The sequence below is a fragment of the Amphiprion ocellaris genome, chromosome 7 (assembly GCF_022539595.1).
Source record: "Amphiprion ocellaris isolate individual 3 ecotype Okinawa chromosome 7, ASM2253959v1, whole genome shotgun sequence".
Classification (NCBI taxonomy): Eukaryota; Metazoa; Chordata; class Actinopteri; family Pomacentridae; genus Amphiprion; species Amphiprion ocellaris.
Genome location: NC_072772.1, coordinates 5,805,184 through 5,827,666, shown reverse-complemented (window position 1 = coordinate 5,827,666; position 22,483 = coordinate 5,805,184). Strand labels below are relative to the sequence as shown.

The following is a 22,483-nucleotide window of genomic DNA, read 5'->3' as shown; positions in this document are numbered from 1 at the left end:
CTAGAATTGATATAAAGATCCTTTTTGTCAGTTTAGAAAACTGTTAATGGCCTTGGTCCTTTGTATTTATCAGATTTGCTTTTGTCCTTTGAATTCTCTAGAACCCTTGTAGTGGAAATTTATTGTACTAGACGTAATGGAGAAGCATTGCTGTGTCACATGATAAAAGTTTAACAGTACTAGACTTGTATTTGAGTGGAAAAGCACTGAAGGCTGTGAAACTAAGTTTCTTTTTAAGTGAAACTGTAAGCATTGTCAGCCTGCCTCACTGGGCAGACTCTCGCGCTGATATCTTGTATGTCACAGTGACTGTCTCTTCTGCTGCAGAAAAAAGGTTTTGTACACATTAAAGGAAAACCAAGAAACAATGATCCTGACTGCATAGTGTTTATTGATAAATTGAAACCACCACAACACCCTGAGGTTTTCTGGTGGAGGCTTTTCATTAAACCTAAAGCCAGAACAAAAACTTATATTTATTCTTATTATTCTTATTGTCTCGGTCTGGAACAGGTGCACAATACATTTCACTGCACATTATACTATGTATAATTGTGTTTGTGATAAATAAAAGTCTTGAATCTACGGTGAGGCAGCATTTTGTTATTATGGCCCACATCTCTGGAACAGTCTACCAGAAGACCTGAGCACAGCAGAGAGTGTTGATGTGTTTCAAGGCCAATTCTAGACCTGCCTTTCTAGTCAGGCTTTTGATTGCTTTGATACAAATTTTATTATTTGGATGATGTTCATTTTGTCGTTGACTATCATAGGTCAACGTTATTTCTTTTACACCGACAAATCCAGAGACCACCGGACGGCAGGGGGCGTGGCCGGTCTGACAGATTCCGACAGGTCTGTCAGACCGGTCACATGATAAAAAAGGACACGTCAGCACACGTCGGATGACGCTCTGAGGAAGACTGCAGTCGAAACATGTCAGCAAGGTAAAAGATCCTTTCTTTCATTTGTCGGTGTAAAAGAAATAACGTTAACCTAGAAATTTTATTGGTTAATTTCTCTATTTATTGATGCATGTACTTATTTTTGTGTATGTAATGTACAGTTTTTTTTACTTCATTTTTAAAAATTTCTTCTTTTTTTTAAAATTTTGACTTCCATTTCTATTGCTCTTTCAATAACAGATCTTTTGGGTCGTTTGTATTGTTTTATTGTTTTTTTTTTTATGTTATCTGTAAAACACTGTTGCATTTCATTTGTATGAAAAGTACTGGTTGGTTGGTTGGTTGGTTGGTTGGTTGGTTGATTGATTGATTGATTGATTGATTGATTGATTGATTGATTGATTGATTGATTGATTGATTGATTGATTGATTGATTGATTGATTGATTGATTGATTGATTGATTGATTGATTGATTGATTGATTGATTGATTGATTGATTGATTGATTGATTGATTGATTGATTGATTGATTGATTGATTGATTGATTGATATCATTAGTAAATGGACTGTAACAATATTCCCCATAGTACATTGTTCCATTTAATGTGACTGAAAGTGTTGATTGCTGTGAACTGAAGGTTTGCAGCAGAAATGGCGCCACCATATTTGAACAGCTAAAAAGCAAGAGATGAAAACTGAACCTTTTCTCATCACACATCATGTTTTATTTAGACTCTACCGGCAGCAGACAACACAGCAGTCATTTACAGTTTCTGTGACCCTTACATAGCCTCTGACAGCATAGTCCAGCATAACCCCTGAACAAAGAAGTGTAAATCCAGCATGAGCAGAGAAAACAGCTTTTCATGATGTCAAGGTTTGATTCTCAGACCAGTGGGTAGCTACCCCCAGGGCCCTAGACCTTCAGGTGTTCCAAATGGTCCAGCTTCTTTGCTAATTTAGTGAATAATTGCAAATTTGTAGGGAGATTTGGAGACTTTGGAGCTCTGATCTATCTATCTATCTATCTATCTATCTATCTATCTATCTATCTATCTATCTATCTATCTATCTATCTATCTATCTATCTATCTATCTATCTACTTTATAGAGGAACTCTCAAGCAGAATCAAATTCTAGGAACACTGAGTGTGTTGATTTACCTGAAATTACGTCTGTATTGTTCCAGCATGGAAGTACTGGTAGCACTGATGGGAGGATGTAGGTGACATGATGCATAAAAACTGCACAGAGGACAGGAGGTGGGTGTTTAGTATCTAGATACTCCCGATAGGTTAATGGAGTCGTGCATATAGTGGTCAAAAGTAACCATAAAGACACCAGCTATGTTCTACGTATAGAGATCATCAGTAGACACGTGCTGCAAAACATGGCTACATGTGATGCTTTGCAACTTGAAGGATTTTTTTTTAACCTTTATGATTAACCTAAATTAGTCTCACTTCCCCTCTACTTTATGTCGCATACACAGCGAAATAGGTCACAGAATTTCCTACCAATGTATGTGACATCTGAAATTTCAGTCCCACTGATGATGTTTGTTCTTTCTATTATCAGTGTGAAACCGGATTTTTTTTAAACTGAGTGGAAGCTTGACAGAGGATGTGTTTGTTTCCTTGTTGAGAAATTTCAAACCAATCGTCCTAATTCCTGTACATAATTTGCATTTGGGGATCCCAAGTACAGCTACGTGTCATGTAATGTTTATCTTTCAGTAGGTGTTGTTTGCTTATTCAGGGTTTTCCTCGTGCTTGCTTTGGTTATGGTTTCTCAAATCAACATCATGACATTCGTTTCCTGGTTTGGTCTTTTTATATGTGTCTGGAAAGTCCAAGAAGACATATGTAAAAAAAGCAAAGTCTCATAAATTTACTCCAATACACAATAAATAAATAGCTTTTCCCCCTCCCACAACATCTAATAAAAAATTTTAACACGTAAGTAGTAAAACACAGGTATGCAGTTTAGGCTGTTGTGAAATGAAAGTCACTCTCTGAGTCAGAAAACATAAAAAGAATCAGAAATCAAGTGCCCTGTACATTAATAAAAATGAGTAATGAAATGTTTGCTTATTAATTTGACCTTTCATTTGCCATCACTTCCTTGTGGAAGGACGATATGCTAAGATATGACCTGAAAATATTGCTGATAAATGACAAACTGATGGTAAGTAGTTTTCATTTCTTCACATTTAAATAGTGACAAGGGGAAAAAAATTATCAGAAACTCTAAGAGTGGGTAACTGATGTCAAGTATTGTGGTTGGCGGAGGAGAAATCGTGAAATGTCCAAAAGAACGTAACTGTCAAACTGTTTCTCCTCTGTGCTCCCCACACCAGTTTCACTTCCGGCACTTCAGTCAGTTGTAAATATACGCAGTGAAACAGGGTTAAACGAGGCCTTGACAGTATGCTCTCTGTCACGACGAGCTTCTAAGCCTCCAACGACAGTCAAGGTCTAACCTCTATTTCCTTCCCATGGCCAACAACAGCCTGCTTCTTGCTCTGTTTTCTCCTCAGTTTCTCCCCTTTTTCTTCAGATTTTCCTTACTGGAGCATTTCACTACATACTAGTGCAATAACTGAGTCACATAAGACAGGGGAATGTATTTCTCCCACAGCACACACAGGCTGTGTCAGTATAAGTACTCAATAAAAAGTGTTTCATTCCTCTGAAGATCAGTCAGTTTTCAGCTGTACATCACAAAGGGAGAGAGAAACATTGTTCATATTGAAATCTTGTTCACTGTTGATTACTGACAGCGGTGAGAGAGATGTAAGCAGAGGAAAAGTCTCCCCTAATTGTAGAAACTTTGTGTCCATGTCATCTATCGTGACAGTGTCAATTTGTGTCTTTTTAGCATAGCCTGCAAATGTAACCTCTCCGTTGTAAGAGTCTTCCAAGTTACATTTGCTTCCCAGCAGTCTGTTTTGGATGCACAAAGCTCTGTATTGTTTGATAACCTCGGATTCGTTATGAACTTGCTTGTGGCACCAAGTGCACTGACCTGCTCCTGAACAGATACATGACTGAGGCCCAGCTCTGTATCCTGTGACCACTTCGGCCAAAACTGAGTCTGGAAGTATCTGTTTAAATGTGTCCTCTTCATCACAGATGTGGATTTGAACAGCTGAGGTGATCTGGCTACGATAACTACCCCCAGGAACTGATTCCTTTAGAGGCCCACTGTCCCGTCCATCGAGGTTCATGGAGGAAGAGTGAAGCCGGCAGCCCATTCCCACCCCACTGTCCTCCCTTTTCCGAACTGGATCAGGATCAGTCGGGTCGTCCTGCAGGGGGTAATCTGTCTGACTGCTGGTGGAGCTCTCTGGTCCTCCCATGCTCCCACAGCCACTGTCCTCTTGTCTCGTGGGGGTTTTTCCTCCATTGTCTGCAGCAGAATTAGTCTCCACGCTGACCCCACTGTCCATGCTGGTCCTCCTGTCCTCCTCCTCACTGTCCTCCATTACTGTGACATCCTCCGCTGGGGTTTTGACTAAGTTTTTCAGCTCTGTTCTATAACTGGACAGGAACCATCCTTTGTCTGTAACAACCTCCATCGTTCCTTCTCCAACTGAGAGTGGACGCCAACCGCTCAGAGGGGATTTCTAGGACGAGACAAGAGAAGATGAATGAACAAAATTATTCAAGATTTATTAACTAGTACTGCCAGGAAATAGAATGTGATATAACCAGCCACTTTTTAACCTCCTTTTTGTCTTGTATTTGCTTTTTGACATTTTTTGACTCAGATTTCTAAATAGTTCACAGCACAAGTTTGCATAACTGCAACCTTTCCTTTATTTAATTTATTTTTTTAAATTTAATGTACGTACCAATGCAACTGGTGTTTTCTCTGGACGTTTCAGATAACACAAGAGGATGGCTGCCATAATAGCAATGGCAACCAACACACCCAGAACAGACAGGGATGACACAGCAATTATGAACCATTCTGTAAAGAGCACAAACACAAAATCATTTAATAGATACAAGAAATTCTTTGGAGGAGAAAGAATTTTCACAAAATTATACAGTTTAACTTGTATGATATTCATTCTTATAAGCTAATTATGAAGTTACTACCAGTAGCTGGAAAACTTTGTTTCATTAACACCAAAACTGGGAAGAAAAAACCAAATATAAAAAGCCTTGCTGTGTTTTATATGCTATGTATTCAACATTTAGAAGTTGCATGGTATGCTTATTTGCAGCAACTGGTTAAAAACAACAGTTTATGTCAAGAAACTGTTATGATTTCCTTACCTTGCTCTGGTAGCAGCAGACAGCGTTTGTGAGACACACTGCTGGATGTGAGAGCTCCAGCGCCCTCGACCTTAATGCTGACACAGTATTCCTTCCCCCAGTGGAGAGAAGGGAAAACTTTTGTCCTCTGATCTTCTTCTACCAAGTCATCTTTCAGGTATGCTGTGGTATTCTGTGGGGTAAAAATAGCAAAAACAGAGATTAACTACATTTATCTATAGTCTGTTTATTAGAAAGAGTGATGAAATAAACCCTTATCTGGTGTTTTACGTTTTAGTTTGGGTGCAGTGGTGAATTATTTCACAAATCACGCCATAAAGCTTGATTCTTACCTTATTATGTATCCCTTTTTCCTCCAGGTAGATGGTGTAGGTGACCCCAAATGGATAGAGTTTTTTCAGAATGGGTTTTTCGTGAACATAAACTGTCAGAGAGCTGGAAGTAGCCTTCAAAGTGAATGAGGGAGGTAGCAATTCATCTGCAAACAGAGATAGAAAAGAAAACGTGACTATTCTTTAACTTCCCCAGGTAATCTTTTAACCAGGTTATACTGAATAATCAAGTTGACAGTTACATTTACTGTCATTTGGGAGAAATCTCTGGCGGGTCCACGCAGACGCCTCGTCTCCTGCAACCAGCTGAACTCTGACCGTGTAGGCATCACGATAGTTACGTATAAGACTCGTCAGGTCACAGAAGGTTCTTGTGATCCCCGTGCAGCTTTTTACCATTAAATATTCACCATTGTGACTGAGGGAAGAATACACACTGGTCACAAAATGAGAAAAAATTGGATAACACAAAATTTAATAAAATCTTGCATTTTAGTAAACAAGATTTACCAACTCACATTTGAAAATGGTTAAAATCAGAAAAAATCAGAGACTGTTAGGCAGTTAGGAAGTTGGTAAACAGGATACTCTGGAGTTAAATTGCTATTACTGATATTTGTAAACTAAACTTACCTTTTCATTTGTACATTATACTTGGAGTTTGAAGGGGCGCCCTCAGGATGGCTCCAATATGCTATTACCTCCCCATCTGAAATATTCACCTTCAGTTCAGGATGAGGGACGTCCACTTTGAGCACTGAAAAAAAACAGAATTACGTTAGTGTACATCCACTATTACATTTTGTTCCTTTGGATATAAAGCACAATTCTATATTACACGGTATAAGAGGAAACATTTGAGCGGTTTGGAATTCAAATTGTAATGTAAAGTCATGGTCATACTGAAAAAGTTATCTTTAGATATTTTGCAAAGAATGTGGCGAAGAAAAGGAAGTCTGGTTGATGAAAAGAGATGGCAATATTGCAAATTAGTTCTGGGATCTCTGTGACACTGTGGGTTTTTTTGTAGAGGGAATAAGGCTTTACTCATTTCCACTGTAGCTGTGGGATTTGTATCGAAAGTGGAACAGAACAAATTACAATAAATGCTCTAGAAATTTTTTTTCCTCATACCTTTATGAAGGAAATCATATTGCTAAAATAGGTCAGAAAAATGGTTTTATCATAAAAGATAACTACTCTCCACAGTTTCTGCATGACCTGTAGTATTTCACAAAATGGACAATGAACACTTTCACTATGACAGATAGAAAATACTGTTAAGAACAAGGTAAAACATATTTGCTTAATTTAAACACAAACACTTTGAACAGTTTAAAGATAAAGTGTAATAGAAAAGTTAATTACCTGACACACAGCTTATGTTGATAATTAGGAAGAAAAGAACTGCCGTTTTCTTTTTAAAATCCATTTCTGGTGTCTGGATCGATATCATCATTCAGTGAATATCCACACAGAAGTCGTCACCAAAGTCCCGTATTCCAAATATCAGTGTGGAAACATCTTCCCTCCACATCAGCTCCAAGTAGCTGTACAGAAGTACATGAAAGTGTTGATAAATATCCTGATGCAGTGAGGAAGCACCTATTCTCTGTCTGACACAGTGGTGTTTGTTCATCTGTGGAAGAAATAAAAAAAAGCAGCTTGAAAATCGCATATGACTTGATTTACTTAGTTCTCCCCAAAAACCTTCCTCTCTCTCAGCTCCCCTCCCTCTGACATGATGCATTTCCTGCTGTGACCACGTCAGTGACGCTGCTCCGAGTTTCATCTCTCTCTCTCTCGCTCTGTCTCTCCTCTCAGATATTTTCCTTCCTCTTTTGATATTTCTTTTCCCCTTTCCACACACTGAGAAGCTTCACAGTATACCGTGAACTGCTACTGAGAAAATGCACCGTTAGACTGTATGTGGCTCAGAGATATGAAAAGTGAAGCTTGCAGAAATTCCCTTTTCACGTTTCTTTTAAATTGCAGCCAGTTGTTACATAAAATAGACACTTTGTTGCTTTTCATATCTGATTTTTAAAAAATAGTTTCCATAATGAAAAAAACAACAAGTATGTGTGTTTGGTGCCTTTCTGGCTACACCGCATGTATCTACCTTTTCCTGTGATTGTCTGTAAAGCTTCAGTTGTGGCTGACTGCACTGCAGCTGGTTTTTGCAAAGAGCAATGGCAGAAGTGAGACAACTAAAAATACATAGTCATTATAGTAATCATTTGTATGAGTATGTTTATTTTTCAGCATTAATGAAACAAATATGAATGAAAGACATAGAATGTGAGCAATCACTTGATGATACATTTAAATCGTGAGTTTTTATGGGCCACAAAATGGGATTTCATTAAACTCTATGCATTATGTTGATACAGTGTGTTAATGATATGCAGGTTATGACATTTAATGATTTACAATTCTTGTTTTGTGGAGGAGTGCCTTGAAGTGTCTTAAATGCATGTTAGAATGTAAGGGAGTCATGACCTTTCCAAACTTATCAGCTGAAAAATTCTTCTTTATCTATGATTACAGCAAACCACATGAAAAGTCATACTGCATGTTTAAACTTTATCTTCTTCACAACATCACCAGATTAACAAGTTGGCAGTTATCTGCTTTTCTCAGATTTCATCAGAAAATGCATGATATAATAGTTAATGTGGGTGGATGAGGCAGATATGGGGTTCTTATTTTGTGTTTAGCTGGAAGTAGTTGACAGATAACTTAAAAATTGTGTCATTGGTCAGGAACTAACAGTCATTTGTTGAAAAGCATTCTAAAGTGCACTCTTACTTAATGTCTGTTAGTGTTCACATCACATATCATGGCATCTTTCTTCTCCCGGATGCTGCTCTTACATAAATCTGGAATAAGAAAATAGATTTATAGCATACGTGCCCTTAAAGTAATGAGATAGTTATTGTTGGACTGACCAAGCTGCCTAACTTGTTTCATCTGTTTACATTCAGCTCCAACTTCCAACCTCCGGCTCTTTCTCATGACCTTGTTTAATAATTAAATACATTCATGGGAAATGTAATCAAGAAAGGACAAAACTCTTCAGGTGGTATGCAGATTGTATATAACCTCTAATTAGCTTCAATGAAACTGCCTCAATAAGGTGACAGGCTACACGTTGCTCAGTGGTTGAACTTTTACACTGAAGAAAAGTGCATCAGGATATTGATTTATTCCAAAAGGAAACCTTGTCTGTTTGGCTTTAGATGGAATGTCAACAAGAGCTTTCTTGTTTGTTTTAATTTGTTTGCGATTAAACTCCTGTCATTTAGACAACTTCAGTTTTTAAAAAAAAGGATTTCAATTCTAAGAAAGCACTCTTCTCTTAACTACAGCCAAATACATCCCCCCTGGTTTCTCACCTCCTCTCATGTGACTATTTTAGTTTTAGTTCCTGGTAAATGCAAACAGGCTCTGTGCAAACTCAACCACATTGAGCTTGGTTTCTGTCTGGACAGAGAACTGCTGAGTAAATCTGTGGGAGGTCTGTTTAAAATGTCAGACATCATCTGCTGTTGTTCACAGGAGGGACTTTTCTCTCAACTCACTTTGTGTACGAGCTGTTCCCCGTAGCTAAGAGCATGTAGAAACAGAATGTATATAACATCACCCTCTAGTGGTGCTACAAGGTGCTTGACGTGCACTGAACACCTCACGATGCTTCTCCTAAACTCAGTGTATTATTCAGTCTCTCAGTAATGATCACATTTAGAAAGGCCCAAAAATTCTGACACAAACATTAGGTCTTGCAATACAAGTTGGTATTTCAGTCTCTTCAGTCAGGTTCAAATCTGGGACAGTGCGGTTTCAGGATGTGGTATGTGTTTTGGACCACAAGCAACCATGAGCAGGTGTTTAGTAGCACATCAACAGAGACACAGCGACAGAAGTGATAAAAGGTGACACAGACGAGAAAATGCAAAAACACTGAGCTCAGCCAAGTCTCATGTGATGCAAATAGGAAACAGTGCAAAAGAACAACACTGTGGGACTTCCAGACTCAGACAAATGCTGATCATTTGGGTATTATACTAATGGGCAGGGAACAGATAGAAACACGAGGGATTGTTGTTTTAATCTCAAGAGAGAGCAAAAAGGGAAAAGAAAAACTGGAAAACCATGAGGGGCTGTAAGAGGAACCAGATTTACTTTCACTTTCCTGCATGTCGAAAGTGAATGTAAATGTGAACACTAAGGTGGTATGTGGAAAGCGGCTCCAAAAGTTACAAAAATGTGTCTTTGAACGAGCAAAATTGTTGGGTAGAATCCTAAAATATTCCATCCACATGTGAGAGTGAACACATTTTGCAAAATTTCCCATGTGTTAAAAATTGCCTATATTTCTGGGATTTAGTGGAGTTTCCTGATACTGCTTAAGAGCATACTGTGTAATGGAAGATGTGATTCTTTGTTAAAATTATAAAACCATTAAAAAAAAAGAAGTTCCTGTCATTCACTGTGGAGAGGGGGCCACTTTGGTTCAGGGACCCCGATAGCTCAGTTGGTGTCATTCGAGCCATAATGGAGCTTGACACTGTGAAACAAGCTTTGAAAGTGTCTGGCTGCCACAAAACCAGTTTGGCTGGTGGGGAAACTAGTGCGCTGGTAACACCCATTTCTGTGAAGAGAAGAATGAAGGCCTGAGAGGCTGATGGAGGCTGGAGGTGGGAGGTGTTAGGAAGGAAGGGGGGAGGTAAACCTGGCTGTTGCTGCTTGGCTGAAGGTCGGTGACAAAGAAATAGTCGATTAGACAGGTGAGTAAAAGAAAGGTGAGAAGAGGACAGAAGTGTTTAATGTGGTGCCACCATGCTCCATCCAATAATCCGTGATTAAGTAAACCTGGATTTAAAGAAACTCCACCCACCCACCATCACCTCCACGCGCCGCTATTTGCTGCTCAGAGTCCAATGGCAAATTATGACCCGGTAGGTTCTTCTCTTTTGGTTCTTCTCTTTATTGTAACGGAAATTCCCTATTCTCGCTGCAGTGTGTCTCTTGGCTTTTTCAACCATCCTTTAAACCACAGTAGAACTTCCTGCTTCATCAATGCTCACCTGTCACTCTGAATGAAGCTTCTTTGTTTGGTCTGTTTGGGTTTCAGTGTGTTGTGTTGGTTGTGGAAATTTGTAGAATCCAGAAGTTAGAATAATGCAGCTCAGTGCAGAAACTACAGCCTGACAAAACAACAGATTCTTTTCAAATACTTGATGGGCGGCCAGTGCTACAAAGTGTTTCTGTCTTAGTTTCTATCACTTTTCTTGAAACTCTTCCTTTGACTCTTCACACCTCAAAAACTTCTACTTTGTATGAGTTACGAAAAAAGTCGTCTTTCCTGCTTTGTGACATTTTGTTTTCCATATAATCCAGTCAGCCTTTCATTTGTCTATTTAGTTTAAGAAGTAGGATAATTTTCTGTATTGAACACCAATATCTATCTGTTCTGTAACTAAAGCATCTATTTAAACACATACATGTAAAAAATGTTTCCTCCCTCTCCTGTTTTTTTATCCAAGTCGAGGACCTATTGATAAGAGGTTTGTTATGTTGGAAAGAATTTGAAGTATTTGTGACAAAATCATAATTTTGGGTCACATAGATACACTTGACTTGATGCTTTTTATAAAATACATTGGATTTGATGCCAATATGTGGCTGAACTTCCAATTTTCAGTGGTCTGAGTCTGTGTTCAGAGTTGATGTGTTCGGAAGAATATTATGATAATGAACATAAAGGGACACTTCAGTTTCCTATTTCACATAATTTATTTTTGTAATTTTATATTACAGTCTTATTGTCTGAGTGGAAGTTGACATTTTAAGTATCATGTGAAACCGTAACCTTTAGATTTTCCAAGTATTTTTCCTTGATCATGGCCAACCGGCAAACTGTGCAATATGATCATTGTGCTCAGCTGGGAAATATGATGAAGCTACACTTCCACCTTTTTCTGCGCAGCCATCTGATTTCAATTAAGTAGGGGTGTATGCTGCCTATAGGCGAGTTTTGAAACTTGATCGGTGCGCAACACAAATGGGCTTATGAAACGTCTTTATTAGTGAGTCTACAAGCAGCTTTCACAGTGCTACCTTGACAGTTAAATGCTTTAGATTTTTTGACAAAGGAATTCTTTTTTCCAGCCCAGTTTATGAAGGTGTGACCACAGTGAAGAAAGAGGAAAGGTCAGAGCAGTTATGAAGACGTCGTGGTCATTGGCTGTTGGGAACTAAATCTAAACTTTTGGCTGCACATGGACTAGATTTGTGGTTACTTGTAAATGTCAACTCATCAGGATTAATTTGTAGCAAAAAGCCAGTAACAGACACAGACATTAACTGCATTTCTAAATTTTTGTAACCCCATTAAAATTGCTTAGTGTTGGAACTATGGAATTTCTACTTTGCATTGCCTGATGCCTATAACAAAATCTGACTAAAGACAATTCTAAACATCCTCCTAAATAACCAGAACATTATCCACTTTATATCTAACCTCTTTCTGGTTTTGCAGATTAGATTTGCAAGACCATCAGAAGAGATAGTAGATGACTTTTCACAAACTTTCCCTTCCTTGTATCTTCTTCTGTAGCTGCTCAGGGGAGACTGCAAACAGGTGACTGTGTTCAAACAAGTTTGTTCACCTAACATTCCAGATTTGTGAAATTTCCAATCCAAAGTTGCGATTCCACATGCCATGACACAGCACTAATTTAAGCACCTGTAGCAACTGCTCACGAAGCTCATTGTTACTCAAGGTTAAAGAAACAGTTTGGAAACTTGGGGAGACGTGCTTATTTGCTTTATCACCAAGAGCTAGACAAGATGAATGATCCCACTCTCGTGTTTGTGGGTCAAATATAATCTCTGACACCCTGTAACCTGGCTTAGTACAATGACAAGAAAAGAGGGCATCTGACCAAAGGTAACAAAAGCTGTCTACACACACATGCCCCCTCACATATTTCAGATCAGATGTCATCTGAGATTGCAAAATTCTATTTTTATAATACATATAACGTTACAGTCAGAGGCAAATCAGCCTTTTCAAATGTGGGAGTTTCTGGGAAAGGCAAGTGAGTAATTTATCATGCTTTACTTCCTGCATTTCGCCATTTCCCTTAAGTCAATTGTATGTAAATTATATGAAGTTTTAGTGCACAATGTTGAGTCAGACCATAACAAAACTAAATTCATCAGCCTGTCCTATTATTAGTGCCTATAACATGTTTTCATATTCTAAAAACAAGTTTTCATGTGTTTTCTGAAGTCACAAATACACTTAGAATAGGAAACATTTGCAAAAAGGGAAGTTGAAAACACGAAAACAAAATGTGCCGACAGACTGTTCTGCACTCAAAAACGCAGCTTTAATCACATTTAACTTGCTAGCTACTTGTGACGTTGCTATCTAATGAAATTAATTCAAATATCATTGGTTAGCAAGGAACTTTAGTTGGTTGTCTGGCTGACATTATAGATGATCAACACACCTTGTCTAGGATATTTTATTCATTTATATATCACTAACCAACTACAACAATAATGCAGTATTTCATTGTACTGTTTTGATGACAGCTTCAATGGCCCTTTTGTAATGAGTGTCTGGATGACTGTTTAATCAGTGTACTTGACCTGTGTATGCATGTCTGTGTGTTTTTTCACCCACAGTAGTTTAAGTAGGATTCTAAATTGTGCGTAGGTGTGAATGTGAGTGTGCTTGTTGGTGTCTATGTGTAGCCTTGTTATAGACTGGCAAACTGTCCAGGGTGTCCCCTGCCTTTGCCTTAAGTCACCTGGGATAGGCTCCAGCACCTCCACGACCCTAATGAGGATTACGTGGTGTATAAATAATGGATGGATAGTTTAACTAGTATTGTTTTTACCTTGTGAGTCTGTGTGTGTGTCATCATGGCAAAATTTGATCATAGAGAGGTCTACTGTAGCGAACTTTTGGAGGAGTTTGACAGGTCTTTATATGTCTGTCTGTTTCTGTATGGAAGGATTTTGTCAATGTGATAGTGTCACAATCATGCAAAACTTTAAGGGTGCATAGAACAGCAAACATCTGTAAAAAAACAACCATTTTTTTCTGATTTAAATACAATCCAAATAGAAAAATATTACAGTCATGTTTTAAAATAATAAATAACCATGTATAAAAATACAGATTTTTGTTGTAAATATCATTCACAAACGAAGCCAGCTTTTAGTTTCTTTGTTTGGTTTGCAGTCGACATGAAGATACACCCTTTTTTTGTTGTAATTTTACTACTTATCTGCAAGATAAAACTGGATAATTCTGTAAAATAATCATAAATTGTCCAACAATACCTTTTTCCCCAGTGTGTTTATGTAATGATGACTTTTCAGGAGTTGGAATGGCAACAAGTGGATGGGCATCACAGCTGGTTTGATCCCTTTGCAAGGCGGTTTCTATTTTTGGGGGGGTGTTTTTTTTGCAGATTTTAGTGGGGAGAGTGGGGGATAGATTTGTGCAACATCTGCTTCCTCCACAGTTGTTATCCCTGGTTACAGAAAATAATTCAATGATTTAAGTGCTAGTAGCATATGGAAAAGCTTTTAGAGCTGTCTGTTACAGCAAAACTGATTAATTGTAGAACTTATATATATGCAAGTAAATTCATTTTCTGAATTTTAACTTCTGTGTGAATGAAAATGTGTCCAATCAAAACAATTAAATGCATGAATGCTTCACAATTAATTTTCTATTACGACATATTACTTTTCAGTAATTAAACTTCAACTATGTTCAGGGAAACAGGAAGTACAGTTATTTTTGAAGAATGAAACAATGGGGAATACATTTTTAAGGTGTGATAGAAACAAAGACGGATGCCCTTTTTTTCCCATTACAAGAGTCTGACTATAGCTAATAGTTTGTTTAACATGAGTCATTCTGTTTTAGCCAATTAGGTGAGAGTGCTGGGGCCAAGCCTTCTTATTCAAACCTCAGTTTTAGCTGCTTGCTTTCTCTCTGTCACCTGTCCCAAAAATCCAAACACTGATTAAGTTCTTTGTCTGATATGGCTACAGGGAAGTGTTGATAAAAAAAAGAGCAGCAAAGATAACACGGTGAAACCTAATCTTTTAGACACGGTTGCCAGGATACGTCACTCATGTCTTTGTGCGTATGAGGCTGTTACCTTGGTGTGGACTCAAACACACATTTGATAATAATGCTAAGATTGCATAGAGGACAATGGGTTGCGTGTTCAGTCCTGGAACCACAAACATGGGAGTGATTTGCCTTTCTGTCTATTGTCCATATCGTGTTATTAATAAACCTATTACATAAGGTTGGGCATCTTGTTTCTGAGGATAAGTGACTTAATAATGGAAAAATACTAAAAATCGCATCAACTGATTGATCTTTTCCTTTCAGAACACACCCCCTCCTCCTTACTACTCTGTTGCTGTGCACACCCAGCCCCCTCTCAGGCCTAATGAAGAGGTGGTGTATGGCTCGGAACCGGGCCTGAAGCCCCCCACCCAGCCGCAATACATCCCCCAGCATCCACCACCCGTGGTTGTACCCCAAGTCACACAGCCCAACACGAGTGAGTGATATCTGCCGAATTTCCAGGAGAATACAATGAATGTAGGAGTGCGAGCAAAGCAAAGTTAGAACTGCTTTGAAGCTCATTAATGTGTCTTTCTGTTTGTTGTGTGTTTTCGTAGCCCGGAGTAGGAGAAAGAGATGCTGTCAGGGTAATGCACAGTGGTACGGCTGGTCAGGAGCAACCTTCCTGGTGCTGGCTCTGCTGGCTCTAGCCATCTGGCTCGGAGGTATGCTTTGTTTATTCATACAGATCACTGAACAATGTCATTAATATTCATTTACTTCTCTAATTTATTCAAGACTCTTGTAACTACATGCAGAGTATATGTTAGTCACATTTTTTTCTTGTGCCCTTGTGGTGTTGATTACAACAGATTTGTCTGCAATTTTTGTTTAACTTATGTATCAGTAATAAGCCACCAACAAGAACAACGTCTTAGCTGACAGGTTCTGACAACAATAATTCATAGAATCCTTAATTTAAAAATATTATTAGATATGGGGTGTTTTTTCTCTTTCTAATGAGCTGTGCCAGCTTTCACAACATTTGAGTACTTAAGTAAGTTTTTAAAGAATATTTTCATTTAGCTTTTTCCCAGCTTGGACTATTGTATATGCATTCTTTCAGAAATATTTATGGAACTTGGATCACCTTGAAATGTATAAGCCAAATGAATTAAAAAGAACTGAAATATTTGCTGTAATTCATGAAGTGCAGGAGAAAGAGGTGATGTTCTCATTTAAGCTGCATCTTGCTGCTCGTTTTATTTCTAGAATATTATTTTGGTTAATTAAGACAATAGTGGCGCACTGTACCTCTACTTATCCACACTCATTGCTTCCTATTCTGCCATGACCACAGTTCGTTATGGCACGAATTCGGGCTCACAAGTGATCATCTATCATGGGAGCGATGATACTGAGAGTGACGATGAGCCATTGGTAGAGCTTGACACCTGCCCCAACAATACTGTGCAATGTGATGCAATAAGAAACTGCCAACTGGGCACCGACGAAACAAACTGTGGTGAGTTGGCATATGTGCGCACACACACACACACACACACACACACACACACAGACCAGTATAATAATAATACACCAATGTGCATAAGGGCGTACTGGACAGTTACTCATGAATATATTACAGCTCCAATATTCATTTACCTCAAACCTTGAACAGGCTGACAGAGGTTATAGATGGAGCAAGAAGAAGTAATAATAGTAATAATAATAACAATGCAGAATTAATACCAACTGATTTTGGAAAACAACCACAGCACCACTAGAGTCCAGCAATTCGTCTCTGCCATTAGATTTCTTCAAAAGTAAGCAGTTTACATGAACACTGCAGGCAAAATACTGTATGTTCTCGAACCCCACCTTTTCACCCCATACTAAGTGGCCTACGTGCTTTTATATTGTGATGCATAAAATAATGGAGTAGTGTGGTTCAAATGAATCCTGTTTTACACAGAAATACACATTATAGACATCACCTTGCTCCTCAGAACACATCGTACTTTTGTATTAGTCAAAAACTCGATAATGTGAGTTCATAACAACAGAGTTTTTAGGCATCTGAAATGCTTACGACAGATGGCTTTTTAGAAACTGCACGTCTAATCTAACATTTGTTTAAGGAAGGACATAATTACTCACCAGAGCTGCTGAAGTCTTTGTATCACCTCAATCCAGGTGTGATTTATCTAGGTGTGGGTGCAGACCAATTGCCTACCACAAAGATTCTCCCTCTAACACGTACACACACATTCAGAAAAAAGCAAAGAATCAAAGATAGAATCTTTTTTCTGTTGACCTCAGGGTGAGAAGCTTAAGCTAAAGCTAAAGAAGCAAGTGATAGCATAATACAGAGATTAGCTTCTCTGCTAAACCTTTAACTAACTGACCCACATCTGATTGAATGTAACAGACTCAACTGTCAGAGTCACACTGACTCACATTGACCAAACTGGACTGATACTGTGAAGGTGTTGACACCCAAAAGAATACCCTCTAAATGAAATGCACACAAGAAGATTCTGAATTCTCTTGCATAGGTTTGGGAATGCGAATAATATGGAAGGCAGATAAAATTAGTTTAAGTCGTATTAACAATGATTTTATTCATGCATAGCCGGGGAATTATGTAATCTGATTAGAAGAATGACTAAAGAAGATCTAGCCAAGTGAAGATTTTATTCATAAAAGCGGCAGGACACAAGCTAAAAACTCACATTCAGTCCCATTAGGCTAAATCTATCAAGTATATAAAGTTGTAGTCTTCTTTTCCGTCTCTCTCTCCATGTCTTCCCCAGTGCGGTTTGGTCTGGACAACAGTCTGCAGGTCAAGACGGCTAAAGATGGTCGCTTCCTACCAGTCTGTTACGGAAACTGGACTCAGAGCTGGGCCAACCAGGTCTGCACTCAGCTCGGATTCAGAGGGTAAAGAATCACCTCTTCATCTCACTTTTGTCACTTTGTCAAAGACGATTTAAAGTGTGCTTAACATAAAATTATTTTAGGGTAGTGTATAATGCTGAAACCCATTTCGTATTAGCGTTGCATGGTCAAAATATTTCACACCACCCCCACCATGTCTCACATCGAGCAGAGGATTCTTGAAAGAGTGATTGATCTAGTCATTTTTCAAAACACATTTTCAACAAGCAGCTACTGAACACGTGCATTTCTCTCTCCAACCTGTAATTTACCCACTGAGTTCCATCTAATTTCTTCTCACCTGCTGCTGTGTATTTAGGGTTGAATTGATTCTCCACAGGCATCACTGAAGTGTCTCAGTGTGACAGAAGCAGAATGAGTTTCCAGACCCAATCAGGCATTGATTTGACAAAATTGTCTCTGTATGTGCATGTTTACCTTCTTCAGCTTTCTGAACTGCTTCTTTCGATCTGCAGCTCCTATGCCACCAAAGCGATTCAGTCCCAGGAGTCTACTGGTTTGATACTGACCAGCGGCTCGCCTTCCTCTATCCAGGGTCAGGTAGAAGTCAGGTATACATCTAATCAAGTGAAATAAATCAATTAATACTGGTTAACTGCATATCGTCATGTTTACTGACATGTTTTCTCTTTGTGGCAGTACTTCCTGTCCAGACAAGGAGACTGTCTCCCTGCAGTGTGTTGGTAAGGAGCCTCCATCTGTTCCCACAGTCATGTGTCACACACACACTTGTTTTTTCTCTCTCTCTTAGTTTGTGTCTCACACACAGTAACTGCAATTGGACTTACAGCCATTTACCAACATAAGATCAACATATAAGTGTCTGATTCAATATCACAATTACTGTAGTGTGTTTATCTTCCTGAAATGTTCTGAAATCAGCTCTTGTCTTTTAAATCATAATCTTGAATTCAATTTAGAGAACCTATCTATATACAAGAGTTAGGCTATGATCGAAATTCAAAAATGAGAAAAACTGAGATACTTCATATCACAATATGGTAAAGATGAAGAGTAGCCTGCAAGCTAGTCAAGGCATATTGCACCACAACACATCGTACACTATTTCAATTGGCTCTGTCAGTCTTCTGCTGTCATTCCTACTGGAAAACCACTCACTTATCACTGCTAATACTGCAGCTCTTTTTTACTTTTTATAACCCTGAACATCCATTTGTTGGCTCTGTGTCTACTTTTCTGCATCAGTGTCAGAACCTGTATTCCCACAATAGTATAATCCATTAGAGTTGGGAGCTTAAGTAAAGAAAATGAAGTTTAATGTAATGAGCTGTATCAAATAAAACTCCACAAGTGTGTGCAAGCACAAGACACGACTAATTTTGTCAGTTAAAAATTAAAATCAGAGACAATCCCTGATGTGGAATACAGTTTTGTAAAGTAGGAACATAATATAATCATTCTGTCACTCTTGTTTCATTGAACTCGCAAAATAACTTTTACTCAATCACCCTATATAGAGAACTTTTTTGTATTTTTTTTTAATATATACACTATTGCAGTACTTTGCACTGTTTGTCATTCCCAGATTGTGGTCGGCAACAGTCCACAGACCGGATCATCGGAGGCAGCGTAGCTAAGACCGGCCAGTGGCCTTGGCAGCTATCGCTCCAATTCAGAGGATCCCATGTCTGCGGAGGAGTCCTGATCTCTCCTGATTTTGTGGTCACTGCTGCCCACTGTTTCCCAGGGTGACTGACACAGACAGTGCCTAAACATTTTTTTTTTAACTTGAATATTTTTGTTTTACTCTCTACTTCTATAAACTCTCTTATTATGAATCCGCATATTGCAATTAGAGAAAATTATATTCCTCAGCTGCACAGTCGTGAACCAATACATTATCTAAGTCACAATGCTGAATTTAAACTGATCAACCACAACATTATGACCACTGACAGCTGATCGATTTTCTGATGACCACAGAACTGCATACCTCTCTGCTGAGAACTGGAAGGTGTATGGTGGAGCGGTGTCTCTGAACAATCTACCTCAGCCTTACCTGGTGGAGAGGATCATACTCAACGGAAACTACAACAGCAGAACTAATGACCAAGATGTTGCTCTGCTCAAATTAACATCTGCTGTTCAATTTACTGGTCAGTCACATGTTTGGTTTATTAAAACTCTGTTTACATTTATCCGGCTTTCAAACCAGTGGCTGTGGTCAAGCTTTAATCCTCATAGACACATTTCTAAATGTCAGGCCAAGCAGAGAGTCAGGAAAGAGTTTCAATGTGATTGCATTGATGATTCAACAAAAGTCGTTAATGCTGGGAGGCAGTATGTATTCAGAAGAAGTATGTAGTGCTGTCAGGTGGGTGAGTGAATAGCTTGAAAGGCAGTCCTTCTGTCGGCTGACCTATGTTTAAGAACCCTGTGACAATAAATATTCACTCTACAGTTGAAAAATCCTTGAACAAATCATTACATTTCTACAACCTTTAAAATGTCTGCTCTCTGCAGGTGCAGAAAATAACTGTGGAGATCAATAACGTTTTACATTACCATTAAGAGTTACTTTTAATGGTAACTCTTAATGGTAATGTATAACATTATATACACACAGGGCAGCGACTGCCATGGAAATGTTTTTCTCTTTGTGTTGAGTCTGAGCTTTTAAAGTCTGGGCTGAGTCCACAATCTGGTAATCTGATTTGCCCAGCCCAGTGTGTGTGTGTGTGTGCGTGTGCGTGCGTGCGTGCGTGCGTGCGTGCGTGCGTGCGTGCGTGCGTGCGTGCGTGCGTGCGGGTGTCTGGGTGTGTGTGTGTGGGTGTGTGCGTCTGTCTCCACTACTATCCTTTTGGACACACAAAGGTGCTCATCTGACGTGTTTGCAATAGTTAAATACATTGTTTTTTGTGTCACCCAGATAAAGTTCAGCCAGCTTGTTTGCCAGCTTTTAACCAGCGATTTCGCCATGGAACCAGCTGCTGGACCTCAGGTTTTGGCACCACTGTGGCAGGTTCAGGTAAGCTGCAATATGAAGCCCCTGAGTGCAATGGAAATGTAACAAATAACACAGGCATATTCTTTAATATCACTGGAGCTAACAAACGCATAGTATGTTCTTTATGTACATCCGCACTTATTTCTAAAATGTTTACATCCATGCTGATTTTTTAGTGCTCTTTTTTTGCTTGAGGGCTTTAAGTTTTGTTCTATGGATAATTAATTGTGATTGACCCAGAGTACGCTAATAAAACTACAAACAATTCAAGTATTCCTAAATATAAAGTTTGAATAAGACTTTAGAAAGTTCAGACTCCATAAAGGAACATGAAGGAGCCATCGGAGACGTACTGTGGTCTAGTTTCTGTAGCATAAAGTGAATAAGAATGACAGTAATAGTACTGACTGATGGGCAGATGCAGAAAGACAGATCTCAAACAGCAGAGAACATAAGATTCACAGACATTATTGAGATGAACTGGAGACCAAAAAGGAAGAAATAAAGAGTATGGACAAGCTGTTGCAATGGCAGTACGACTGAATATCAAGTTCAACATGTAGCTTATTCAAGTAATATTTTGACATATTATCTCATCCTGTGAGAGTAATTGTTAACCAATGACTGTTTTTTTTGCTCCTTCCAAAAAAGACGTTGTCTCCAACGATCTGATGGAAGTGTCTGTCAACATCATTAATAGCCAAGTGTGTAACAGCCCGAGAGTGTATGGAGGCGCAGTGACCAGGAACATGATCTGTGCTGGGACCCTGGAGGGAGGCAAAGACTCCTGTCAGGTGAGCAGACAACATCCACAGTTTTACAGTAATCATGTTGAACATCCAGTCACCTTTAAAAACATGTAACTAAGTACAAACGATGTTTTCTCAGGGTGACAGTGGTGGACCTCTGGTGTGTCAGGGAGACAGCCGTTGGTTTCTGGTGGGGATCACCAGCTGGGGAACCGGCTGTGGTGAGAGAAACAAGCCTGGTGTTTACACCAGAGTCACCAGTGTCCTGCCTTGGATCTATAGCAATATGCAGGTAAGAATGCCTAGAATGCATACAGAGCCTAACAAGACATTTCTTGCTAATGAGATGCTATGTTGTCACTATGTTAACGCCTCCTGTGCCTCCTGCAGCATCCATGAGAGGTTATGATGTCCACTGGTCGCCTGGTCTACTTCTCCCCTTTCCCCTATGAACTACGCACTATGAAGTCATATGAGTGAGATGAGTGGATTTATAGCATGACAAAATGCACAAGTTGAGCACAATCACTGCCCCTGCATGTATATTCATCCCGTGTCACATGGCATGTTTCACTTTCCCACAACCTGATACTGAAACAAACTAATCAATGCACTGACTTAAGTCTTGCATTCTTGATTTTATTTACTGTCACATGGTGTCTCAGTTATACAGTACACTGGCAACATATTCAGGTTTACCTTTATGTTAAGCGGGCTTTAAAAGCAGATGAGCTGTCTCTCACTGCGTCTGTTCTGTGCCAATGAAAAACGTCAACCATGATCTCTACATGGTTTGATATTCCTTAAAAATAATGAATGATTACAGAGTTGTGTTTTTTCCTCGAAAGACACATCTCAGTTTTTTTTCAATGTTGACCATTGTTTACTATATTAAAATGAAGGGGAAAAAAGACACTTTATGTATTCACTTTCTGAAGAAAGAAAGCAGTGTGATTCCATACTGATCTGGGACTCTGTGCACCTAAACCTTCCCTTGTACTCACACTGTGAATTCAGAAATTGTTTTTCTTGCAATATATGTCATTGTGTGTTTTCTCTGTTTCATATTTATGTATTTTCTGTGGGATCACTGAGGATTATAATAAAATAAAGATCAAAGAATATCTCTTATGATGGAGTTGATTAATTGGCACAGTACTGGAGAG

General features: G+C 38.8%; 2 protein-coding genes across 3 annotated transcripts; one reads left to right on the top strand and one right to left on the bottom strand.

Annotated features, from left to right (window-relative positions):
* Positions 1-1,474: 1,474 nt before the first annotated feature.
* Positions 1,475-7,030, bottom strand: il10ra (interleukin 10 receptor, alpha). 2 transcript variants are annotated; one of them, XM_035942818.2, is made up of 7 exons: positions 6,893-7,030; positions 6,158-6,281; positions 5,767-5,960; positions 5,525-5,670; positions 5,193-5,364; positions 4,763-4,881; positions 1,475-4,534 (listed from the first exon to the last, which is right to left on the bottom strand). In XM_035942818.2, the coding sequence occupies exons 1-7, from the start codon at positions 6,981-6,983 to the stop codon at positions 3,605-3,607; spliced, it is 1,776 nt and encodes a 591-aa protein (XP_035798711.2). In that variant the 5' UTR covers positions 6,984-7,030; the 3' UTR covers positions 1,475-3,604. The 2 variants fall into 2 exon arrangements, with proteins under 2 accessions (XP_035798711.2, XP_023153741.2); XM_023297973.3 differs by having other exon boundaries at positions 1,476-4,534; positions 5,767-5,942.
* A 3,244-nt stretch (positions 7,031-10,274) lies between these two features.
* tmprss13a (transmembrane serine protease 13a) lies at positions 10,275-22,448 on the top strand. Its single transcript, XM_023297993.3, has 13 exons — positions 10,275-10,485; positions 14,961-15,135; positions 15,257-15,364; positions 16,000-16,164; positions 17,456-17,582; positions 18,056-18,151; positions 18,240-18,283; positions 19,147-19,309; positions 19,545-19,717; positions 20,491-20,589; positions 21,220-21,362; positions 21,457-21,609; positions 21,708-22,448. The coding sequence occupies exons 1-13, from the start codon at positions 10,468-10,470 to the stop codon at positions 21,714-21,716; spliced, it is 1,473 nt and encodes a 490-aa protein (XP_023153761.1). The 5' UTR covers positions 10,275-10,467; the 3' UTR covers positions 21,717-22,448.
* Positions 22,449-22,483: the final 35 nt, after the last annotated feature.

Excerpts from the sequence above, each read along its gene's own strand:
- il10ra (XM_035942818.2), bottom strand. The coding sequence starts at position 6,983 with ATGATGATATCGATCCAGACACCAGAAATGGATTTTAAAAAGAAAACG. Across the intron at positions 6,282-6,892 it reads CAACATAAGCTGTGTGTCAG|TGCTCAAAGTGGACGTCCCT; the intron begins GTAATTAACTTT and ends GTTTTTTTTCAG. Across the intron at positions 5,365-5,524 it reads AAAAAGGGATACATAATAAG|AATACCACAGCATACCTGAA; the intron begins GTAAGAATCAAG and ends TTTACCCCACAG.
- tmprss13a (XM_023297993.3), top strand. Across the intron at positions 18,284-19,146 it reads TGTCTCCCTGCAGTGTGTTG|ATTGTGGTCGGCAACAGTCC; the intron begins GTAAGGAGCCTC and ends TGTCATTCCCAG. Across the intron at positions 21,363-21,456 it reads GAGGCAAAGACTCCTGTCAG|GGTGACAGTGGTGGACCTCT; the intron begins GTGAGCAGACAA and ends ATGTTTTCTCAG.